This window comes from Gadus morhua, chromosome 21, assembly GCF_902167405.1.
Source record: "Gadus morhua chromosome 21, gadMor3.0, whole genome shotgun sequence".
NCBI classification, from domain to species: domain Eukaryota; kingdom Metazoa; phylum Chordata; class Actinopteri; order Gadiformes; family Gadidae; genus Gadus; species Gadus morhua.
In genome coordinates this window covers 11204131-11218535 of record NC_044068.1, presented here as the reverse complement: position 1 = coordinate 11218535, position 14405 = coordinate 11204131, and the positions used below count along the sequence as shown (strand labels likewise).

The window sequence follows — 14405 nt, the reverse complement described above, 5'->3', positions numbered from 1 at the left end:
GACTCGTCTTGTGAGTTCACAAATTGTGCTGATTATTTGCACATCCTCAACTCCAACCTCCGAGATCCTCCCCACAAAGCCATCCCTGATGAAACCATGGTTCCGCTAGTTAACCATGAAAACGAGTAAACCATTAACCATCGTGTCTCCAATTTCTTTTTTTCCTAATCATGTTGTCCATTGATAAAAAGGAACCACCAGGAGAGCGTGTTTGAGCCCCGCCCCCACCCCTCTACCCATCACTGAAGCTACTCCTAGAGGGCGTAGCTGTGGGCGCAGCTCGGGGGGGCAGTGCGGTCGGAGGGAGGAAGGAAGGAGCGCCAGACCTGGCCGGTCTCCTGGGGGTAGACGTGGTCGAAGGCGTAGGTCTTGAACACGGCCTTCTCCTCGCGGCGCTGCGTCAGCCGGGCCCGCGGCAGGCTGTTCCAGGTGGGCTCCACCACCGTCACCCTCTTCCTGGACTGGTCGATGCGGAGCAGGGGGGCCCGGAGGGGGCCCTCGGAGGACAGGGGGGGCGGAGGACACACCCTCAGGATGACTTTGACCTGGGTTAACACGAGAGGCGAGAGAGAGGGGGGGGGGGGGGGAACGTTTTGGTTTGATGAGATGAGGGTCCGTTCCGTTATAGTGCACTGCCGGGATTGGCAGAGGCCTCTGTACAAAACGACCCATTTGGTTGCAACCTTCAAATTCATTCATTTGCATGCTGTCCAAAGCAACCGTGACTTTGTGCCAGTGACGATAAAACAAAAACTATAAAACTGCAAAACCATGATGAAGCACAATTTACAAATTGTACAAAGTGCTGCTTGAATAAGTTCCCAAAATCTGTACAAAACGCAAGCGTATTCCAGGGGACATGGAAAACATCGAATTAAGTGTGTTTTGTGTTTGTTTCTGTGTCAATATACATCCATTATACGTCACTCAAAGCAAACAGGAGGACAAAGCGCTGACTAAGTGTCTACAGAGGACGGGTAGGCCAAATGGCAGTTCTTTCCAAGGCCTGGGTTAAAAGAGGTTCTGTCTGGTGAGTGGTTGGATGGTGTCTGCGGGCCGGGAGGCATATCTATTGAAAGCCCTCAGAGGGGGCATCAAGGTGAAGCGCTCTGTTTATCTGCTCCATATGGACTTCACTTGATGCAGAGAGGCTGCTACTTGCGAGGCAGATCGCAAGACGAAGAGATGGAAAATTGGTTGAAGACCAGACAAAGTATTCAGCACAATAAAACTGTGTCTCAAACATTCAAGTATAAAGCAGACCGCAACCTTCTTGCTGATTTGCTAATGTTATCCTCAAACAAGCTTTAAAATAATGAAAATGTTTTTCACTCTGTTTGCAGCGTTTTTTTGTGATTGTTGCGGCCAAAAATCCTCGATTATGCGGCACGTTCTCTTAAAAAATGCGAGGAAATATGCGACATATTTATGCAATTTTTTGTGATGAAATTGCAGGAACTTGCAAAATTGCGGTCACTTCATATCGTTCCCATGGCAACAAGGGACACCCAACATTATTCAACTTTCTGCTTAGATATATGTGACTTTTTTTGCAACGGAAATGCAGAGATTATGAAATCATGCAAGCCCCGCATATTTTGCGTGGAAATTGGCAATTTATGCGGTGAAAGTGCGGCTTATTTGAAAAAATTCGGCCCCCGCATGAATATGCAGACTTTGGCTGATTATGTGTTTATTTATGCGATTGCATAATCGCGTTTTTCTGGAGGGACTGACAATTACAGCGGGAACCCACTTGGCAAAAAAATCAATGCGTATATGTTAATTGTTCTATGTGAAGAACAGATCTTCATGTGCATCTGAAAACCAGGAATACAACCACAAAACAAACAGAAAGGTCAACCACAGAGTTCCTTTGAAGCAGAGGAAGAGCGCACAATTATTCAGGTGGTTAAACATCCACAGATTCTACTCTTACATCCATCAGCTCAGGGGAAGAGTCTTAGAGCTTCATTCACCTTTTCCAACTGCTGAGTTTGGTAAGAACCTTTACTTAGCATTGTGCTTCAGAATCACCATTAAACAATAATATTACACTCTTGGGAAGTCCAATAATGAATCGCTATCGCAAAGGCACTGAATAGTCCTCCATAGTCCATATAGCTCAATATCTTAACCAGGTAAAATTCATAGACGGAGCAGGACAGTAACTATGGATGTTTCCAGCGTCAGCTCCATATCTCACTGTGATAATCTCCTTAATGCAGCTCCCTATGACAGTCTGGAGGTTTTTAAAGCCTTAGTTGAAATGGATTCTTCAACCATAAAGAACCATTTAGCAGACACTAAAGGTTTCCCTTTCTGTAGCCTTAGTGCTACCACTAAGCTAACCATGTGGGAGCATCCGTTAGGTTAAGACGCTGGTGCTGTTCAGTTGGAATTTCGATTTAATGGGTTTTGTTTTTCTTGAAGGGGAAATGGAGATGGGGAGACGGATGAAGAGGGGAGGAGGAGCACAGGAGATAAGAATGACAGGATGGACCGCTAATGTTGTGATCTCTTTCCGTCAAATTGATCAGGTCCGGTTGAAACGGACAGCCTTTTAAAGTTCTGCTTAAAGTGGTTCAAGGCTTATCACAGCTCTGGGGAACCAGACCAACCCCGGTTCTGGATCAAATCCATCGTTTACCGCAGCTTATTTTTTGTTGAAACAGGGAAAGGCTGAATTAAAGCCAGCCAAAAGATTTTTTACCAAAAATCTCTTGTTTTCTATTTAACTACCTCACTCTAGATTGATGACGTTCATGTTGCTAACAATAACATCATACCAAAGGTACTCCAAAGGGCTAACAAACATCTGGGTAGCATGTTTTGTCGCTTTTTGCACGATCCAGTCAAATCGCAATCCTCTGTTAATAGACAGTTTGTTTTGAGAAATCACAGGAGATCTCAAAAGACATGCTTCAAAATCGCTCTTTACACTCTCTTTGGAAACACAATGACATCATGGACTGACGCTGATGAAATGTGACATCCCTGTTGGATGATGTATTCTTCCATGCGTGTGTGTGCCGACCAGCTCCGTGCGGAGATGGGCCGTCCTCTAGAGATATTTAATTATTTATAAAGAGGCCTCCGAGCCACATCACGCTGCTCACACATATACACACACATGCATGCATAACACATACTTACTGTACATGCATGCTCACTGATGTGTAAACACAGGCTCACACTAGAACATACATTAGCAAAATCAAGCACACACTCACTCAAAAACACAAAGAAAACACACATGCAAACAGCCATAGCCTCCCTAGCCATGTGGATAAAAAAAACACACACTCACAAACACACGCACACATAGAAAGACACACACATGAATACATGTATCCATCCCCACAGACGATAAAATACAAACATACACGGACACACGCGCACGCAGGGCGTGGCTTTTGGCGAGCGAGGGCTGCAGAGTGTGTAGGGCAGGTGAGGACTGGAGGGAGTCTATCTGGGCTGTTATTCGTTACCATAGACGACGCCCCGGAGAATACAGCACAGGACAGGCGGCCATATTGATCATGCCTTCTTCCTCCCTGGAAGCTAAGTGGGGAGCAGGGATCCAAGATGGAGGCATTGCAGCCACATTACAGGGATCCAAGATGGAGGCGTTACTGTTACATTACAGGGAGCTAAGATGGAGGCATTGCAGCCAAATTACAGGGATCCAAGATGGAGGCGTTACAGTTACATTAAAGTGAGCTAAGATGGAGGCATTACATCCACATTAGAGGGATCCAAGACGGAGGCGTTACTGATACATTAAAGGGAGCTAAGATGGAGGGTTACAGTCACATTACCGGATCCAAGATGAAAGCCTCAAAACTAAATGGCAGTAAAACACAATGACACAGTGTAACCAACTTCTTTTTATTTTTGTATTTCACACTTTTGTTGCGATAGCAATGACCCTACTAGCTACTAACTCTTATCTGTGATCCCCTAAATGATCTTGTATGTACACATATCTGGTTGCTTTCGGAAACGTTTGGATGCAAATCTGTATGGGAGTGCGACAGCTTTAACTCTAGCAGTGATAACAATGTCTCTTACCTGACTAGTGTTCTGTGGCTCTCTGCTTCTGCTGCCGTTGTGGAACACGCTAGGAGGAACCGGGGGCGGGTTCTTCTCTATAAGGCCCCTGAAACAGGTGGAGTGATGGCCCAGGCGTCCCGCACCGCCCGGCCCCCCAGACAAACCTTTCCTCCTCAGGTTGAACTTCTGGGCCGCTCTGTGAGGTGGGAAGACAAGGTCCCATCGTGAACTTTTAATAATGAAATCATTTATTAGCATTTATATCAATGATGATATAAATCAATGCATTGATGCTATTGTTATGTATGACACCTTACAGGATATTATTAGTATTGTAGCAGGTAGTTTTCCTTTCCTGCAAATATTCAGATTCAGAGTCGTTATGCTTTCCGCTTTGATTGTCTTTAGGAGTTGTGTAACAGGTTGGTATATATCTGTGTGTTTGAGCACTTCAGTCACACCAACAGAAGCTAGGCTGATGCTACTCAGCAGTCAGTTGTCCGTTTAAGTCAGTTGAAAAGCTAACGGAAAGCACAGGTTAATCCAGCAAACTCTCCTTTTGGACTCCTTCTACACACAGGCAAATGCCAACTTGAAGATATCTCGGCATATCCCCTTATCACAAAGTTTATTTGATTAGGGGGGCAATTGTGAAATGCATCCATTCACAAATGGTGTCCACTTTTCCTTCCTCACATTGGCTTTAAACCAATCGTCCAATAGCATGCATGTATCGCCTCGGGTGTCACAGCTCCGCCTACCTGGCTAGGAAGGCCATGGCAGCGGAGTTGGCGATGGTGGCCACCCTGGCAATGTGAGCCATCTTGGGGCTGCTCTGCAGAGTCCCGGCCCCCCCACGCCCCTCAGGGACCCCCCCGCCAGCCTGCCGAGGGAACACAACAGAGCTCATTAAAAAGAAAAAGCCTCCCCCACTTACAAGGAATTAAAAAAAAAAAAAAAAGAGTTGCAACATGACACTGGCTCCAAAACGAGAGGAGCATCATGGGAGTTCTTCGGGGAGCAGCTTGGGCGCATATGTGCATCTATTCTAGGCTTTTATTTGGAAAGCACATGGGGTTCATGGGGAGAGTCATGTGAGGTGGCCTGGATGAGAGACAGGTTGGTGTGGTTTGAGGAGGGTTTTGGTTGTAATGGAGGTGACAGTGATGGTGGGGATATTTGTGATGATATGGGGAAGGACGTTGGAAATGATTCGGTGATGATGGTGGATGATTTTTGTTATGATGGGGATGTTGGTGATTACCAAGGTTTTGAGAACAGATATGAGTCAGATATGCAGGGACTTGGTTAACACACAGTCCCTGACAGCAGCTTGCACGCACACAAACGCACGCAAACACACACACACACACACACGCACACGCGCACGCGCACACACACACACACACACACACACACACACACACACACACACACACACACACACACACACACACACACACACACACACATTGATGCACTTATGGGGAAGAAACCAGATCAAGCCGAACAGCACTGGCACCCACATCCTGTCTCAACCTGGTGAGGTGTTGCCCTGTTCAGCTTGATCGGGTTTCTTCCCCATGTGTGTATCAGTTATCCCGTGTATCACCCATATGTGGGCAAGCATGCCTGTATGTTACCATGTATACATGTGTTTATTAGTGTATTTTGCATGCGCTGACTCAGTCGTGACTGCTCCGAGTATCCGGCGCAAAAGCGTATTACTGCTATCTACAGTGACATCCTCCTCCTCCTCCTCCTCTTACTCCCTCTCCTCATGTCTCTTCTCATCTTCATTCTGCTCAGCCCCCTCCTCTTCCCTCCTCCTCCCCTCCATCCTCCTCCTGCTCCTCCTCTTCATATCCCTCCTCCTCTTCCATCTCATCTCCATCCTCCTCATCATCACATGCCTCCTCCTCATCTCCATTCTTCTCCTCCTCCTGCGCCTCCTCCTCATTTCCCTCCTCCTCCTCCTCCTAATCAGCCTCCCAGAGATTCTGAGGACAGAACCATGTGTCCTTCCATGACCTCCAGGCTGGACTACACCCATCCGCCACATGCTAATTAGTCTGGCAGGAAGCCTACGTCAGGGCTCTGAGAAAGGTCGAGAGACATAGGGAGAGACATGGTGAGAGACATGGTGAGATAGGAGAGAGGGAGAGAGAGAGAGAGAGAGAGAGAGAGAGAGAGAGAGAGAGAGAGAGAGAGAGAGAGAGAGAGAGGGCTTTGGTCTTGCGAACAACGGTGTGTATTTCGTCTTATGGCCGGTAGGTTTTGGTGTCATTCCTCACCATTTTCCAAAGCGATCCGTGTCACTTGTAAACTATTCGCCCTTTTACATTCCCACAGAAAGCTGAATGTTGTTATTTGTGAGGATGACCCAGAAACGACGTATCTCCCGCCGTTTTATCGATTTAATTCAAAATGTAAAAGCTGACCGGTTTGCTTTACTAACTGAAGAACTGTATCTTTTTAAATAACATCTCCATGAATGTGGCGACTGAAAGATAAATGTAGCATTGCATTATGCAAGACTTTTGAGACTATTTGTCGGTCTACGACAAAAAACAGCCCTAATCCACTTCAGCATGATGCTAACCCTCTATGCTGACATTCTGTGAGGTTAAAAAACCGCACGCTATTCTAAGACCGGTTTTGGTTTCCGCTTGGTAGGCTAGCCACCCCTCCCGCGTTAATTAACAACTCAAAAGCGGTTCCTGTTAAACATGGGCACCTCCGCCATCCCCATTGATCACAAAATGGTTCTCAACCGGCACACTTTTTATGAAGGGGATAAATCCTCAGGCCTGATTCTCTTCCATTAGCGCGAGTGCTTTTAAACAACGGCCGGAGCCGCGCTGGAATCTAAATAGGCGGTGATTGGCCTTCATGAATCAAACGCTGGCTGACACATGCTCCGGTAAAGACCTACTTTACCCAGAGAGGACATTACTGTAGAAGGGATGGTGTTGATGGGGATGGTTGGGGGGGGGGGGAATGGGTGTAGCGGAGGTGAAAGGGTTGACGCGTGGGGTGTGACAGGTGCCAAAAAACAAATAACCTTACTAAGAGCCCAGGATTATCGCATTTCAAGAGGAAATATCGTAAATTAAAATGCAGGCCGTGGTGCAGCCCCCCCCCGTTAACAAAATGTCCAAAGTAAGCAGGAAGGGTAAGTATAATCTATGATGCAGGTAGCCTCATTGATTTGTCGATTTCTATATCTATTGATAATAATTGTCATCAGATCCATACCATTTAACTGTTCGAAAATCCTGATTATAGGATTTTGATCTTATGTCATTTAAAGTGCAAAAAGATTGGACAAATCGCTACTTATGCATACAACCAATGTCATATATAAGATCATTGTGGTCTAGCCACACTGCGTTTGACAGGTTGCTAGCAAGGGCTTCTTCCTGTACAGTACCTGGTAGGGATAGACGTCACCGCCGTTGCCGCCGGCCGCCGCCACCGACTTCACCACGGCAACCATTTGCTGCTGCTCCGCCACCCAGCGGTTCATGTCGGAGTTCGCTGGTTTGGGGCTTCGCCGCCTGAGGGTCTGAGAGGTCCGCTCTGGGGTGTGCTGAGGGGACTGTTGCTGGGGGCACTCAAGTCTCCGGTTCAGGGTTTGTTCTGACTTCCAGTGGGTCCGGGTCCGGTCCAGGGTTCGCTGAGGGGTCCGGTTCTGGGGGCGGTCCAGGATCGGCAGAGGAGAGCGGTTTTGTGGCCGATCAAGGGTCTTGGTCTGGGTTCGCTGGGGGGTGGTCCGGTTCAGGGTTTGTTCTGAGTTCCAGTGTGTAGTCTGCTCCAGGATCCATTGGGGGGTACGGTTTAGGGTCCGATCTTGAGGTCGCTCTAGAGTCCGTTCTGGACTCCACTGAGGGGTCCGGTCTTGGCCGCGGTCTCGAGGGTGATCTAGGATCCGTTCCAGGCTGCGATGACGAGTCCGGTTATTGGGTCGCTCCAGGGTGCGGTCTTGGGGATGGTTTACGATCCGTTCCAGAGTCCTTTGAGGGGTTCGGCTTCGGGGATGGGCTGGAGGATTGTCACGGGTCTGTTCCAAGGTTCGCTGAGGAGTTCGGTTTTGGGGGCGTTCCAGGGTCCGGTCTTGGGGATGGTCTTGGATCCGTTCTGGGTTCCTCTGTGGGGACTGGTATTGGGGGCCATCTAGATTCCACTGAGAGTTCTGGTATTGGTGGCAGTCATGGGGACAGTCTTGGGGATGGTCTAGAATCCGCTCCAGAGTGCGCTGAGGAGTTCGGTTTTGGGGGTGTTCTGGAATCCGTTCAACAATGCGCTGAGGAGTACGGTTTTGGGGGTGGTCTTGGGGCTGGTCTAGAATTTGTTCCACAATGCGCTGTGGAGTTCGGTTTTGGGGGTGCTCTAGAATCTGTTCCACAATGCGCTGTGGAGTTCGGTTTTGGGGGTGCTCTAGAATCTGTTCCACAATGCGCTGTGGAGTTCGGTTTTGGGGGTGCTCTAGAATCCGTTCCACACTGCGTTGAGGAGTTCGGTTTTGGGGCTGGTCTAGAATCTGTTCCACAATGTGCTGTGGAGTTCGGTTTTTGGGGTGCTCTAGAATCTGTTCCACAATGCGCTGTGGAGTTCGGTTTTGGGGGTGCTCTAGAATCTTTTCCACAATGCGCTGTGGAGTTCGGCCTTGGGGGTGGTCTTGGGGGTGGTCTAGAATCCGTTCCACAATGCGCTGAGGAATTCGGTCTTGGGGGTGGTCTTGGGGGTGGTCTAGAATCCGTTCCACAATGCGCTGAGGAGTACGGTTTTTGGGGTGCTCTAGAATCTGTTCCACAATGCGCTGTGGAGTTCGGTTTTGGGGGTGCTCTAGAATCTGTTCCACAATGCGCTGTGGAGTTCGGCCTTGGGGGTGGTCTTGGGGGTGGTCTAGAATCCGTTCCACAATGCGCTGAGGAATTCGGTCTTGGGGGTGGTCTTGGGGGTGGTCTAGAATCCGTTCCACAATGCGCTGAGGAGTACGGTTTTGGGGGTGGTCTTGGGGGTGCTCTAGAATCCGTTCAACAATGCGCTGAGGAGTACGGTTTTGGGGGTGGTCTTGGGGCTGGTCTAGAATCTGTTCCACAATGCGCTGAGGAGTTCGGTTTCGGGGGTGGTCTTGTGGGTGGTCTCTCGTCCATTCTGTATTCCTCTGAGGGGTCCGGTCTTGAGGGCAGTTAAGGGTCCACTGAGGGTTCTGTTCTTGGTGGCGGCCATGGGGATGGTCTTGGGGGTGTTCTATACCGTGCTGAGGAGTTCGGTTCTGGGGGTGGTCATGGGGGTGTTCAATAGTGTGCTGAGGAGTTCGGTTTTGGGGGCGGTCAACAATCCGGTTTTGGGCGCTGTCTTTGGGGTAGTCTTGAGGGTGATCCAGGTTCCCTTCTGGGTGCCTCTGTGGGGTTCGGCTTCGGGGGCGGTCCAAGGTCCTTTGAGTGTTCCAATCTTGGGGGCGATCTTGTGGACGGACTTGAGGTTGTTCTTGGGTCCTTTCAAGATTCCACTGAGGCATTTGGTCCTGGGTCCGATCTTTGGGGCGGTCTTGGATCCTCTGTGGGCTCCCCTGAAAGATCTGGGGACTCACATAACTCTGGGGGAAACTGTGCTGTTGAGGAACCACTGCTACTTCACTCTCCACCAGTTGCACCATGCCTCTTGAACTCTCGTGCCCATGCTGTACCGTCTCTTGCCGTCTCGGGCTCCCCGTCCCATTTAACACCGGGGATCCGTGGTCGGCTTGATTGGTGTTCGTCGACGATCCAGAGGCGTGTTCCGGAGACGCGTGGCCGGGCCAGCGGCTGTTCTCTCTGGACAGAGCCACTTGGACGGCCTCCTGCTTGAGCTGGTTCAGGTGGACCCCGCAGGAGACGCACAAGCCCTGGTCCCGGTCCTTCTCCCTGGGGTCGGCTGTTGAGCGACTGCTGTGGACCCGGAGGTTGTTGTGGAGGAACGTAGACATGGCCGCCAGGTCCTACAGAGAACAGAGGGATTGGGAAGGGATGATGTGCCAGGAAAAAAAGGGGTAGGGGGAGTTATAAATAATGCATGATTTGTGATGACGGACTGAAAATAGAGCAGTGAGAGTGATCGCACTAAGAGTCATGGAGTCACAGTCACTCGTTCACGCCTGATGTAATATAGTGTTGCATTAAATTGAGGCTGCGTTTAGCACGCTGAATGATGGATGGGAAGGAACACAACGCCGCTCTTACCTACATTTGATAAACAAGTTGCATTTGACAAACATTTGACAAACAAGTTGGGTGGCTACACTTCAACTATGCTAATTTGTCAACGCAGCCAACAATTTTGTTCTCTTTTTTCTGGGATTTATTTTATGTTATTAATCTGAACACTTAGTAGATATCTTCAAATCTATCTCTAACCAGGTGCTGCTGTGTGTCTTATAATATATTATATATATAGTTGATCCTACATTATGTAATAAAGCTCGGTTGAAATGAGGCGGTAGAAAAGTATTTCACCTTGCATATTTTATGTAATAATTTAAATATTCAAGTTCACGGTTTATATCACACACAACAAATACACTTTGAACTTCAACTGGAACGCGATCACTGCGGCATTCCATTATTTTTGCGTTCAAAATGTAAAAAAAAAAAGAACAATAATCCACCATAATCAACTCAGAGATGTTATTCCCTCAGCTGAATTCCAATATCTCCAGTTACTAATTGCTTTCAAGTACAGTGAATCTATAATGCTACACCTGGCCCACTGACCACAGCGGCACTCAGGGGTTTAAAGTGCCTTGCTCAAAGTACCTCTGGCAGCAGCCGTGGTGCGAGAATCCACCATTACTCCCTGATCTCCTGGATGGGGGATGAGACCGCTGAGACTTGGGGGGTGAAAGTGCTGGTGAATCCGAAATGTGTGTCAATAGTCTGCCAAGCGTGCCGGTAACCTGATATGCTCAAGAGCCAAAAGATGACGTTATCCTCTCTGCGCGCCCCCCTATGCCCCCCCCCCCCCCTATGCCCCCCCCCGCTCCACCTTCTCCCCTGTCTAAAGCACCACACACTTTACCTGTCAAATTGTGACGGACAGAGTTCTATAGTTCAAATTTCTGTCACTCTCTCTGTCCGTATGTCTGTCTATCTGTCTCTCTGTGTCTGTGTCTGTGTCTGTGTCTGTGTCTGTGTCTCTCGCTCTCTCTCTCTCTCTCTCTCTTTCTCTCTCTCTCTCTCTCTCTCTCTCTCCCTCTCTTTCTCTCTCAGTGTGACCCAGCTAACTCGACAACTAACCCCTAACCCGGTTAACCCATTTAACCCAACTAACGCCCCCCTCCCTTGCGTTTGTGTCCATATGACCCCCCCCTGCTCTGTTCACTGACCCATAATCCCCCAGAGCCAATATCCTCTCCTCCATACTTCTGCACTTTATTATGGAGAGCAAAGACACTTCACACTTCCGGACACTTCACACCCCCACACCACCCCTACACCATCCCTACACCACCCCTACACCTCTCAAACCATACACCTTACCCTCTCTGCTACACTCAATGTACTTAAATATTTGTGACATTAAGTCATTGCAAAATAATTCTTTCCACTGAAATCTGCCCATTACTTCTAAACGGAACCCCCTTAAGGTGTTAGATCTATTGGACAGAAGAGAATGCGCCAGGATCACAGAAGGTGCTGAGAGAGAGAGAGAGAGAGAGAGAGAGAGAGAGAGAGAGAGAGAGAGAGAGAGAGAGAGAGAGAGAGAGAGAGAGAGAGAGAGAGAGAGAGAGAGAGAGAGAGAGAGAGAGAGAGAGAGACAGAGAGAGAGAGAAAGCGAGAGAAAGCGAGAGAGAGAGAGAGAGAGAGAGAGAGAGAGAGAGAGAGAGAGAGAGAGAGAGAGAGAGAGAGAGAAAGCGAGAGAAAGAGAGAGAGAGAGAGAGCGAGAGATGGACAGCTAAAGCGCTTTGCTGATGGCCTGAACATATAAATGGTATATTAGAGGTCCAATGTGCATTGGAGAAATCGTGCCCTTAAATCAATACACAGGCAAGGAGTTATATTATCAAATTTCCACCGATTGTCTGTCTGTGGCTTCACGAGATACGGTCTTCCCTCCCGAACACTTTCTGACGTGGACTTGCGGTCGGTCTCTGAACTGAACACACGATGTCCCAATACCAATACCCCACGGGTTTAAAAATATATAAAATACATATTATTTTCCCCTGAGGGGGGACAGACGTGGGGGGGAGGGGGGGGGGGGCACAGCGATGCCCTTATAAAATATTCATGACAATTTGAAACCACTCGTACGTAAACAGCACCATGGTGTAGGCCTACTTTCCTCGTTTTGAGTGGCATAATATAGAGGACGGATAGCGGATAGGGAATGCACGGGACGCGAATCTCGTTCGTCAGAACTTAACAAACGGCCCGGGGACGGGAATACGAATCACATGTTGATTCGTTTATTGAAATGTTGAAATATACGATGCTATTAATGCACTATTTTGAGCATAAAGCATATGCCCACATTGGTTCTTTCACTGCCTCTTGCAACAACAAAGGAAACCGTTGATTACACATAATAAACAAACCAGCAACGTGCAGGCCTAGACCAAATGTATATTATTTATCTTCTAAATTAATAATACAGTTGGGATTGCTATGTTATAACTATTGCTGTTTGTATTATTATTGTTATTATGACTAGTAGTAGTAGTAGTGGTAGACTATTATTATACATAAATGTATATATATATATATATGGGCTATTCATTAGCAACAAATCTGTAATATTTGTTCGACTATCCTCCATCTGAAGAGGAGGAGAGTGCCCCCGCGATGCGCTTACCTTGGAGGAGAAGTGGTTCTGCACGAGCAGACTGAGCGCCTGCTTCTTCAGCGCCACCAGGGTCAGCGAACACTTGTCACAGCGCGCAACTTTTCTCTCTTCCTCTGATCTTCGAGCCCCTAAATCCACCGCCACCGGCATACCGAGTCCACACCGGGCCGTCCCGGCCGAGAGAGCCGGAGAGAAACGGCCATTGTCCCCGGACGATCCCCCGAACTGTCCCGCTAGAGACTTCACGGTCTTCTGGCAGGACATGCTCCGCTGCGGGTCTCCGGCGCTCGTCCCGAAGCCCTCGGGGGACGGGCGCTCCTCTGAGCGGGATGAGCAGCAGACATCCACTTCACCACTCAGAGAGTCGTCCCTCAAGAACGCGATGGTTTTACTGTAATTCGGCACTTGTGAGGTCTGAGAGGGGCGAAAAATGAATAATTGGATCACATAAAGAGGAACGTCCGCTATGCGCTGTATACGGACCTGGGGCAGCAACATGAAATGATGCGAACCACACCCATAACACATTAACAATTAATCAATATTGTTCCAAAGGCAAGACGGCATTCACAAATATGAGTTAAATAATATTTACGCTTATGAACCAAATTTCGGTTTTCATTAGGTAATGTGAACAAGTTGGACTTACCCAGCGCGTTCCTCTCACCGCGTCGGAACATTTCTCCTCTTTCCACGGGAAATAAGACATCGTAACTTTAAAGAGAGCCGAACAAAGGCAGCGAGTATAGGGTTTAATCTACTTTTACCCGAAAGACCCCGAAAGGAACAATCCCATAATTAAGTTAAGTTTTCCCGTGGATGCTGAAACAATGTTACATTGCTCCGCTGAAATCATCCTCAGTCCAGATGTGTGTGAGAAAGAGCGCGCTTGAGGACCTTGAGGAAGAAGCGGCGGAGCGCACTTGTCGATCCTCGTCCGGCGAATGAATTAACGTGAACGTCTGAGGTTCTCCACCAGGGGGCGGTAAAGAGTAGTGTGGCTTTATTATAAAGTCTAATCTAATGGGTTGATCGGGTGGTCAAACGAACTCTTTAGCCCCGTGAAGCCAGCCTTTTTCCGGAATCCTAATCTGATTCCGGGTTTAATTCCGGGAAATAATCTGCTCTTATTTCCCCCCAAAATATAGGGATATTCAGGCTCAGTTATGGTCACTCACTAAATCGGTGTGGTTCTCACGATTAGGCATAACACTATGTTGCTATTATAAATAAAGGGATATTATACCTTTGAATAATAAAATGGCCAATCATTGACCATCCAATTCTGACAGATTCTAAAAAACACAAAGACCCCACCGTCATCACAGCTCTAGCGGGGCCTCTATGCAACAACTCAGTGAAAGCCAACTGCGCTCCCTATCGGATATTTAAGGTTTTCCGTATTTTTTGTTTAATAAATGAAATGCCTTTATTACATTTATTGATATTTAAGTGTAACGTTTAAAATATAGTCTATAATGAAATGACGATAATATAAGTAAACAAAATCGATTAAAGCC

General features: G+C 47.9%; 1 protein-coding gene across 1 annotated transcript in view; it reads right to left on the bottom strand.

Annotated features, from left to right (window-relative positions):
• Positions 1 to 13861, bottom strand: part of LOC115534864 (kinesin-like protein KIF26B) — a 24880-nt gene extending 11019 nt beyond the window's left edge. The window contains exons 1-7 of the mRNA XM_030346144.1: positions 13535 to 13861; positions 12895 to 13299; positions 7446 to 10042; positions 6145 to 6153; positions 4818 to 4988; positions 4075 to 4252; positions 327 to 545 (exon numbers count right to left, since the gene is read on the bottom strand). Coding sequence (XP_030202004.1) covers positions 327 to 545; positions 4075 to 4252; positions 4818 to 4988; positions 6145 to 6153; positions 7446 to 10042; positions 12895 to 13299; positions 13535 to 13594 — 3639 coding nt within the window. The 5' untranslated portion in view covers positions 13595 to 13861. The remainder of the gene's footprint in view (positions 1 to 326; positions 546 to 4074; positions 4253 to 4817; positions 4989 to 6144; positions 6154 to 7445; positions 10043 to 12894; positions 13300 to 13534) is intronic.
• Between the last annotated feature and the right edge of the window lie 544 nt (positions 13862 to 14405).